This window comes from Theropithecus gelada, chromosome 1, assembly GCF_003255815.1.
Source record: "Theropithecus gelada isolate Dixy chromosome 1, Tgel_1.0, whole genome shotgun sequence".
NCBI classification, from domain to species: domain Eukaryota; kingdom Metazoa; phylum Chordata; class Mammalia; order Primates; family Cercopithecidae; genus Theropithecus; species Theropithecus gelada.
Window position 1 is genome coordinate 93463940 of NC_037668.1, and position 10854 is coordinate 93474793.

Consider the following 10854-nt stretch of genomic DNA (forward strand, 5'->3'; position numbering starts at 1 on the left):
AAGACTTTCTACCCCCTTTAAGTTCCTAGAGCATTGTATTGTTTTATTTATTGTGGATAGTGCTCTGATTTCAAAGACTGTATTTTATCCATCACAAATATTTGTGGTATTCCTCCTGCTGTTGTATATATGCAAAGCACTGAGATACATATTCTTACATTTATTAAGATGTTTACTGACATTCTCAATGTTTCAATTTCCTCTTCTGTGAAATAGGCTACTTACCTTATTAGGTTGTTTGGGATACTAAAAAAGATGGTACTTGTGACATAGTAAGGTCTCAACACATATTAGTTATTATTTACATATTTATGTATTTTATATTACTATTATTATTCTTTCAGTTACCCTATGGGACAAATGTTATTCTCTCCATTTTACAGAAGAGAAAGCTGAAGTTCATAGTGGTTCGGTAACTTGTTTTAGAGGCCAGATTAGCTTACCAGTTTGTGGCCTGTTCTAATAGCAGCTGTTCTCTATAGCAGTGGCTTCTTTTTCTTTCTTTCTTCTTCACCATGACCCACAGTGAAAAAACTTAGGTTGGTGCAAAAGTAATTGCAGTTTTGGCATTTTTAATGTATAAATACATTTTGCCTTTCAACCTAGTACACCATAGATAGAGATATGCAAGACCTAAATGAAAGATACACAAAAGAGTTTTACTACTTGCTTGAAATAGAATGTTTTAAAATTCTATTTTATTTGTTAAAAATGCTGGTTGTAAGACACTAAATTGATTTCACAACATTCGAGTGGCCTATGATTTGCAGTTAGAAAAACACTGTTCTACAGCTTATCAATGAATAAGTAAACCACTAATATTGTAGACGTAATGAACAATGACAAAGATTGAATTGTAATTTCTCAGCAGGAGAAAGAATGCCCTGTCTTCAGAAGCAGCAGCAGTGTTGTTTTATATATGAACAATTCTTTTTATAGAAACTTCACTTTGCCTGGTCTAACCAGCCACACTCCTATACACTCCTCACCTGTGCTGTTGCTCACTAAGCCGCAGTCTCCTTTCATTTAAACAGTGTTGCCGAGTTTTTCAAGTAAATATTTTTCTCTCATTTATCTTTTATTATGAATTCATACAGTGACATGTTGTGTAGTTGTGATTAGAAAGTCAAATACTTCCAGAGATTTTTAAAATATCAGTCCTACAAATAAGAACATTCGCACCCACTGTATTTTAAAAATTCTTCACATTTCTTTAATTTACCAGAACTTGAAAAAATGTGGCAATATTTCAATCTACTTGTATATAAGGTCTGTCAGATGACCTGTGATAGCATTCATTTCATCCATATATTCAATATGATTGAATACTTATCCTATACTAGTCACTATAGTATGCCCTGGCATTATAAGGAAAAGAAAAATACTGTATGCTCCTGAGTATACAGTTTAGTGGGGAAGATAATCATTAATATATTTATCATGGAAATAACATTACTATTTTTTGCACAAATTTATGGGGCACATGAGAAATTTAGTTACATGTATATAACACATAATGATCCAATCACAGCCTTACAGTTGTAAACTACATGTTGTGAAAGAAGGGGTCCCATTGTGCTGAGCACTTATAATGTGGGAACCTGGCTTATCGGTGGGGGTGAATGAATAAAGTTAAGCAGATTACATTTGGGCCAAGATCTGGTAGATGAACAATCATTAAGTAGGTTTTGAGGCAGAGATGTGGTGTCCAGCTAAGCACCTGCAAACACTAAGTTATGTGGAAGGCAGTACCCAGCATATTCACAAAATGGAAATAGGAAGACTACAAGACGTTTTCTTAAATATGAGGGTTTTATGTCAAAAACCCTAAATACTTATCTAAATAAAATTGCTAAAGCTTCACTATATAAGTATATATTAATTCAGGGAATGATCATCTTCCTTTTTAATGCCACTTAAAAAGAGGCTGAAACACTCTCCCTTCAGCATTTAAGCTCTGAAATCTTACCTATGGACCACCATGAAGTGGCTTCTCAGTGTTCAGGAGGGCCATGAGATGTTCAGGCCCACATCAGCAAAATGCAGTTTAAACCTGCACCAAATTATTTTTCCCTTTGCCAGAAAATGCCTGGCACAAAGGAACTACTGGGTGGAGGTTGGTTGAATCAGGAAATGCTTGAGGACTACGTCCTACCCTGCTGCCACACCTGCTCTCCCTGAGGTGCGCACAATGCTGCCACAGGTCATCTGACAGACCTTATATACAAGTAGATTGAAATATTGCCACATTTTTTCAAGTTCTGGTAAATTAAAGAAATGTGAAGGATTTTTAAAATACCATGGGTGTGAATGTTCTTATTTGTAGGACTGATATTTTAAAAATCTCTGGAAATATTTGACTTTCTAATCTTGTAAATTATTTTTTAAGCACAGCTAACCCACAAGATGCTTAGTTTATTACTAGGGCTGACCAGGTGCATAAATAACACTGTTAGGAATAAATCCGGTTTTGGAATATGATAGAACATTTAAAGAGTGGAAGGATAATATAACTTTAAAGATTTTATTAATGATAAAAATCTTGTAAAATTCATTAACTTTTTTCTATTTAGCCTGTTGTTTTAATCTCCTAAATAATTAAAATGTACCTTTTTCTTTTTGAGACAGGGTCTCACTCTGTCACCCAGGCTGGAGTGCAGCATTGCGATCTCAGCTCACTGCAGCCTCGAGGACCCTGGGCTCAATTGATCCTCCCACCTCATCCCCGTTGGTAGCTGGGACTTACAGGCACATGCCACCATGCCTGGCTAATTTTTGTATCTTTTTGTAGATACGGGGTTTTGTCATGTTGCCCAGGCTGGTCTTGAACTCCCAGGCTCAAGTGATCCACCCACCTCGGCCTCCCAAAGTGCTGGAATTACAGGTGTGAGCCACCACATCCGGCCTAAAATACGCTTTTTAAAGGAAAAATAATATAATGTAACTCACTTTATATTACTAAAGAGGAAAAGGGAAATTTACCATCCACCCTATGTTTCATATTCATGTTATTTTATTTAATTATTTCATAGGGCTAATAACCTTATATTTTCTGATGATAAAACTGAGACCCAGAGTGGTTTAGTAGCTTGTCTTGATCACCTAGCCTGTCCATGTAACATCTGTGGTTCAAATCCAGATCTGTCTGATTCAAATTGATACCTGTGCTATCAGTTCCATATTAAAAATATGTTTCTTAATATGCTTAATGCCACTAAATTATACACTTAAAAATAGTTCAAATGGTAAATATTGTTATGTATATTTTAGCACCATAAAAATGGGCAAATGATGTGAATAGGCATTTCTCCAAAGAAGATATACAAATAGCCAAGAAGCACAAATGCAAATATGCTCAGTGTCATTAGACAATAGGGAAACACAAATAAAAACCACAAGATGCCCAGTAGGATGGCTATAATAAGAGACAGATAATAAGTGTTGGTGAGAATGCAGAGAAATTAGAATTATCATATACTGATAGTGGGAATGGAAAATAGTGCAACTCTTTTGGTAAATAGTCTGACAGTTCTTCAAAAGGTTAAACATAGAATTATTATATGACCCAGCAATTCCATTCCTAGGTATATACTCCATAGAAATGAAATAGCAAATCCACATGGGAACTTTTATATGAATACTCATAGCAGCATTATTCATAATAGCCAGAATGTGAAAGTAAACCCAATGATGAATAAATAAGCAAACAAACAAAAACCCACAGTATATTGCAAAGAAAGCAGACCAGAGGAGCCTATTGTTTTTAAAAATAATTCAAATACAAATATAGTATTTTTTAAAGGAAGTAATAATTTCTATATCAAGTATTTAATTTGTTCTCCAAATTCAGATATTTTGAATATTGATTTTTATGAAAGCACTCTTAACCTGTAATTTCTAGATATCTAACATGATTTTCAAAATCTTTCCTAAAATTAAAAAAAATTCTCCTCATTTTTGTTGCTTTGAATTTTCAATGATGAATCTGGAGTGGTTCTTTTTTTATTTAACGTGGTTATTTTTTGAAGAGACTTTCAATTCCATGTCTCCTGTCAATTCTAAGAAATTATATTATTTCTTTGATAATTTCCTCTCCTCTTTTTCTTTGTTTCTCTTTCTAGAATCTATATGTTGGATGATGGACCCTCTGCATAGATCTTCCACATTTCTTACCTTTTATCTCATATTTTCTGTTTCTTTGCTTTGTGTGTGTGTGTGTGTGTGTTACATTTTGAGACCTTGTCATACCCTCTTCTTCCAGTGTATCTGTTGGATTTTTATATACTATTATTTTTGTAAATTTCCAAATATTCTTTCTCAGAGTATTCTGTTCTGGTTTTATGCATATTTTCTTAAATGTTGCTAGAAATACAAATTCGAGGATTTTTGTTCTTTTATTTTAAAAATTCTTTTTTCTTCTATACCCTGAATTATCTGTGTTCCTTCTAGGTCATATGTTCCTGTTGTTTATCTTGGCCTCTTTTATTATCTCAGACTTTCCTCCCAATATCTAGTAATCCTTTGTTTTCCTTTCATGTTTAGGAGTGAAACAGTAGACAGGCTGACTGGGAGCCCAGTGTGTATAGGCAGGGATTGTTGCCCTGGGTGAGTAGGCAGGGCTCTCTGGCCAGATGAGGAAAGATGTGCTCTCAGCTAGCAATATTCCATGGCTGCTGTCTTCCTCCCGACTTTTGAGAACAAACCCTCAGTCTGGTTTTGAACGGTAGTTCTTACACGAAGGCTCTTCCCTGTTCAGCAGAGTAGTAGAAGAGCCCCATTCCATATATAGAACTTCCATTAGGCCCCAGTTTCCAATCATAGTTCTCTTTTCTTCCTGTGTTTTTACGTGCCATTTCTTCACGCACTGTCTCTGCTGTATACGGCAGGGCTACTTTTCTTTCTCCTCAGCTGCAGCTGGATATATTCTGGTCTTCAGCTTTCTTTGCTCACCTTCTTTGATCTATACTCTTCCAATTGTTTTCTATCTTTTAGCAGTGAATGAAAATCACTCATTTCTCATTAGCCCTCTCAGATCGCCTTCTTTGTGGTGGGTCTATATTTGACTCATTTACATACTGCCATTCCAACAGAATCTCTAGAGAGACAAGAGAGAAACCGGTTCAGTTTGCCATCTTGAATCAGAATACCATTTCTGTTTATACCTTAAAAATCAGAACCTTAAACACAGATTGAATTTTTGTTGTAAGAAAATGTATTATGCTAACTCAATAGCCTTGCTTTTCTTCCAGTTCAAATTTTAGAGTGTAAAAGAACTATGACCTTTCTTACTTTGTTTTGCACCTTTTACCTTAGCATTTCTGCCTAATTTGTTAAATTTCTTCTAAATCCAAATCACCTGGGTTTTTCCCTTAAAGATATTTTAAGCCTCTTTAATTCATTTTCAATTCATTCCACTCCTTTTTATTCTTTAATTATTTTACAATATTTTTCTCATTCTCTGTTTTTTGTTTGTTTTTATCCAGCCATGCTGCTATGTCTACATTTATGCCAGTTTTCACAAGAGTTTACTCCATTTAACAACTCCCTTTCGTGGGGCTAAAGCTAGAAAGAAATAGATTTTTCCTTGGGATCTAAAAACTATCTTAGATTCCCCAGCCAGCCCTAGGCCTCCAAATAAGCAGCTCAACAACCTGTGGCCTCCCAGAACACCATCCTCACAGATCTGAATCAGAAGCATCCCTAACATTGCTAGATGGCCTTCCAAATGTGTGGAAGAGCTGGTGCATTTTCGAGTTAAAAGTTCTGTTTAGAAGTAACCATCTCCCCTATGCCCGGAAATGCACATTACTGGGCCTAGAAGTGTATATTTCACTCCCCTAAAAACACAACTTCAGTTTTGTTTATTTTCTTGTTCCTTATGGCCCTCAGGTTATGAGGAACCAGGAGAGAGTATAAATTAATCTGCTGAATTTTGTCACAGCAAGTAGTAAAGGAAAACAAATGACATGTTCTTCTGCTTATTTGTGTTTGGGACAACCTTTCATCTTCCATTGTGTTATAGAAAGATTGTTGGACTAGAAAAAAAGAACTAAGTCAGGGTCCTCCCTATACTTTAATTATCCATGTAACCTTTAGCAAATGATCTTGGCAGCCTCAATTGCTTTGTCAGAAAAAAGGGAGACACTTGGACCATATGATTTCTCAGATCTTATTTCTAGATTTTAAAAACCCATGGTAATGAATGGCTCTGTGATTCTATTCTTTACCATTTTTAGCACTTCTTTCTCTTTATTTTTTTTATTTTTCTTTTCACTGCTCTCCTCTTTTATTCTTTCTCGTTCCAAACTATCCTATATTGCTCTTGGTTCTCCCTCTTTTAACTTTCCCAGCTCGTTGTTCTTCTCTCCTTTTACCTATTCTGTTATTTCCCTGTAAGTTTTTCCCTTCCTGGGGTTATTAAAGCTGTCCTTAGAGTGTGATATGAAGACATTCATTAAGAAAATGGGAGAAGCCACCTTAGTTCAAAATTTTGCCCTTTCCCAAAAGGATGCATTATTGTAACCTAACAAAAATTTATAGTCCAGAACCCATGCTTGACAATGTTTTTTGAAATCTTTTATCTTTTTCTTTGTGAGTGATTTTTTATTTTGCTTTCTTATTTTGTTTTATTTTATCTAAACAGAGAACGGACATTCTTTGAAGTCTAATCATGATCACTACAGATGAACCCAATGTGCCAACTTCCCAACAGTCTATAGAGTATTAGAAGATTTTTACATTTTGAAGAAGGGGAGCAAATCTAAAAAAAATTCAGTTGAACTTCTGAGAGTTAACATATGGTGGATTATGTTGATTTAGAACTTAAAATAGATGTGTAAATTTGGGTTCAAAATGTAGATTTGAGTCCAGTTCAGTTTGGATGTATGATTAATTTTCAAATTATCTAAAGTTTAAAAGTAATATTCATGATTTCTGGCTTTTTATTTGTCATATTCCTGGTCATAAAACATTAAGAAAATTATGGCTGTTGCTGTCATTACATATCTATTAAATGTCATCAAATATGTAGTAGACAATGCTGTAATTAGGTGAACTCTAAAACTGCAACATCTGACAAATAGCTTTAAAAATACAATGATTGTAAGTATAGAATCAGTGAAAATATTTAGTTTGTATTTTTATGTCCAAAGTTTTCCATTTTAGATTCCTTTATAGACACCTCAGCCTAAAAACCAGCCTATTCGGGTGTTCTTCTGAATATTTCCTGGCATTTTTATATCTAACTTTGTTCAGCCTGGGAATTTCAGTTTTCAATATCCTTGAAAATGGCTTAAGTGCTAACTTCTGTTTCAGTTAAAAGAAAGCCTGAAGTTGTGTTTCTGCTGGTCACAGGACAGTGGGAGTTACAGTTCATATAAGAATGACCCTACGTATCCAGGTCAGACGGACCAGATCAGAAGGGAACATCAACTTCTAATCCAGCTTTCTTGTTTAATTATGACCTAAATCTAATTTACTTCCACTAAACCATCCAAGACCTCTGGCAGGCAGGGAAATGGGCAGTGATGCAAGAAAGGGAGACTCTTTGGAGCTTTTACAAATAGTTCATGGTGAGGACAGGACTTTTCTACTTTCAAACAGACCGCTTGCTGGTTTTATGAATTCAGCACACGAATTACGCTGTGTTGCTCACATTCAAACCAAACCAAAGACTGTGTTTAATGAACTCAGTATTCAAATTTATTATATATAAGTATATATATGTATATATGGATCCCTTATATTTAGATTTTACTCATAGTTTTATTTGAACGTAGAAAAGAACTCTATAAAAACAGGAAGAATGTGTCTTTCTTCCGTTCTTGACTACTAATAGATGTCATTGAAATGTAAAATCTATATGTGAAATTATGAAAGGATATTCTTTAATTACTGCCCATTGAACACATATTTAATATGTGCCCAGATTATTCTAAAATCTTTAAAAAAGATGCATATCATGAAATTTTTTAAATGAATATACTTTTAATAAAGTTTTATAACTCACGGACAAAACATATTTCAATAGTATATGAGTATGAGATTTCTTATCAAGTATGAGTAAAATATTCTATCTGAATGCATTTGAAGGCATTTACAGTATTTGATTTCAACAGTTACTGATTATGATATTTTAGAGAGCATGAAATATATCAAACACATCATTTGAAGGATGTATGTGATCTTGACTGTGGTTAGGGGTTTTTTTGTATGTATTCCTTGTTTTGTATTGATAGCATCTAATTCCTTTATTTGACAATCTTAATATGTAGGTTCATTTAAATTTTAAGACAGTTCAGTCCATATATAGGAGAAGCCTTAAGAAAAAAGAAAACGGGCAAGCAAATATTTGAAGAAAATTATAAAACTATAGATTTCTTTAGGAAAAAGACATAGGAACAGTGTTCTCTTCATATATTATGATTGTGAATAATAGGAAAAATTGTATTAATTCAGTATTTGTCTGAATTAATATGCAGTATTTTAATACCTACATAAGTCTATTTTATTATTATATTTTGTGCTTGGTATATTTATTCCTTTATGTTTTTAATCACTAACATATTCTACTTAAGAGTATAAAACTCTGCTAAATAAATTGTATTGTATCTGCAATATACTTGCCATTACGAAGAACAGCTGGGTATACCATTATTTCAAGCAATGAGTCTGAATTCTATTAGTTTAAAAATTGTAAAATTCAAGTTAAATGACATGTATGATATATAAGCTTAACACATTTTCTATAGCCCTTAATTTAGTTGTGTTAATTTTTCAATGTGATGTATCAACAGCTTTTTTTATTTTGCATTTATTTTTTCAATGTGTTTACATTGTATGAATTGAGATTTTTGCCCGCAGATTCTTGATTTGTAGTTGCTTGGCAGGATTTTTCTTTGTGATATAATCATTTCTATAAAAAATATGATGTACATTTGTCTTGTGTGTTTGTCTTCATTTCACATGTCCATAGTAAATATTTTTACATGAAGTTATTTATAAAGAATAGTAATTTACCAGTTTGTGATCATCTCTTTCATCATCATTGTTCTCAACATATGATATTATTAGCTCTTATTTTCAGATAGTCTCAAGCAGATGCTCAGTATACAGCAGATAAGTTTTTAATAGTCAACACAATTACTTTACTTTCATACCATATCTTATTTCACAATACAGTTATTTTAACTGTTTTTAGACAAGTTATTTTGGTCATTTCGTTTTATTATAATCCACTTTTTTCAATTTTGGGCTAAAACTTTGTGGGAATGTAATTTGCTACAAAATATTAGGAAGAAAGTATCTTCAGAAGATAGCATTTTCCAATAACAGTAGCCAATCTTTCCTGAGAGCTAAGCACTTGCAAGAACTAATTTATTTCTAGCCACAACACCATGAAGCACATTTTTAGAGATGATGAAATTGAAAGGCAGAGAGGTTAGTGTACTTGTTCATGGTTGTAGAATTGGAAGAACTCAAGTCTAAGTCTGTCTTGTCCCACTTTCAAATGCTATCTTAAATGGGCTCTTCCTTATGCTTTTTGATATATGTATTTTAGTAAAAAACTAGTTAATTTGTGGTTGACTTACATCCTTTATTATTAACTTAACACACTTCCATTTCTGCGAGTATGACATAATGAAGCAAAATTTTTTAACATAATTGAGCCTTAAAATGTGTGTTTTCTTTTAGCCAGAAACGTTTGAGCATCTTTTTATCAAGCATACAGCATCAGTGACATGTGGTCCTCTTCTTTTGGAGCCTGAAACAATTTCAGAAGATATCAGTGTTGATACATCATGGAAAAATAAAGATGAGATGGTGCCAACAACTGTGGTCTCTCTACTTTCAACAACAGATCTTGAAAAGGGTTCTGTTTGTATTAGTGACCAGTTCAACAGTGTTAACTTCTCTGAGGCTGAGGGTACCGAGGTAACCTGTGAGGATGAAAGCCAGAGACAACCCTTTGTTAAATATGCCACGCTGATCAGCAACTCTAAACCAAGTGAAACTGATGAAGAACAAGGGCTTATAAATAGTTCAGTTACCAAGTGCTTCTCTAGCAAAAATTCTCCATTGAAGGATTCTTTCTCTAATAGCTCATGGGAGATAGAGGCCCAGGCATTTTTTATATTATCAGATCAGCGTCCCAACATAATTTTACCACACCTCACATTCTCAGAAGGATTGGATGAACTTTTGAGACTGGAGGGAAATTTCCCTGAAGAAAATAATGATGAAAAGTCTATTTATTATTTAGGGGTCACCTCAATCAAAAAGAGAGAGAGTGGTGTACTTTTGACTGACAAGTCAAAGGTATTGTGTCCATTCCCAGCCCCCTGTTTATTCACGGACATCAGAGTTCTCCAGGACAGTTGCTCACACTTTGTAGAAAATAATTTCAACTTAGGAACTTCTAGTAAGAAGACTTTTGCATCTTACATGCCTCAATTCCAAACTTGTTCTACTCAGACTCATAAGATCATGGAAAACAAGATGTGTGACCTAACTGTGTAATTTCACTGAAGAAACCTTCAGATTTGTGTTATAATGGGTCATATAAAGTGTAATAGATTGCTTTATAGTTGTGGGTGGGAGAGAGAAAAGAAACCAGAGTCAAATTTGAAAATAATTGTTCCAAATGAATGTTGTCTGTTTGTCCTCTCTTAGTAGTATAGACAAAAAATTTGAGAAAGCCTTCATAAGCCTACCAATGTAGACACGCTCTTCTATTTTATTCCCATTCTGTAGTGGGAAGGTCCCTTGTTGTCAGCTAGAAATAAGCCCAATAGACACCATCTTTTGTGAAATGTAATTGTTTTTTCAGAGGGCGTGTTGTTTTACTGCAAGTTT

At 33.9% G+C, this 10854-nt stretch overlaps 1 protein-coding gene across 3 annotated transcripts in view; it reads left to right on the plus strand.

Annotated features, from left to right (window-relative positions):
- LEPR (leptin receptor) overlaps positions 1 to 10647 on the plus strand; it is a 199289-nt gene extending 188642 nt beyond the window's left edge. Inside the window, exons 20-21 of one of the 3 annotated variants that reach the window (XM_025381240.1) lie at positions 2792 to 2884; positions 9694 to 10647. In XM_025381240.1, coding sequence (XP_025237025.1) covers positions 2792 to 2884; positions 9694 to 10518 — 918 coding nt within the window. In that variant the 3' untranslated portion in view covers positions 10519 to 10647. Of the gene's footprint in view, positions 1 to 2791; positions 2885 to 6643; positions 8936 to 9693 lie in introns of those variants that run through there. The other 2 variants (XM_025381246.1, XM_025381255.1) reach the window with 2 other exon arrangements.
- Positions 10648 to 10854: the final 207 nt, after the last annotated feature.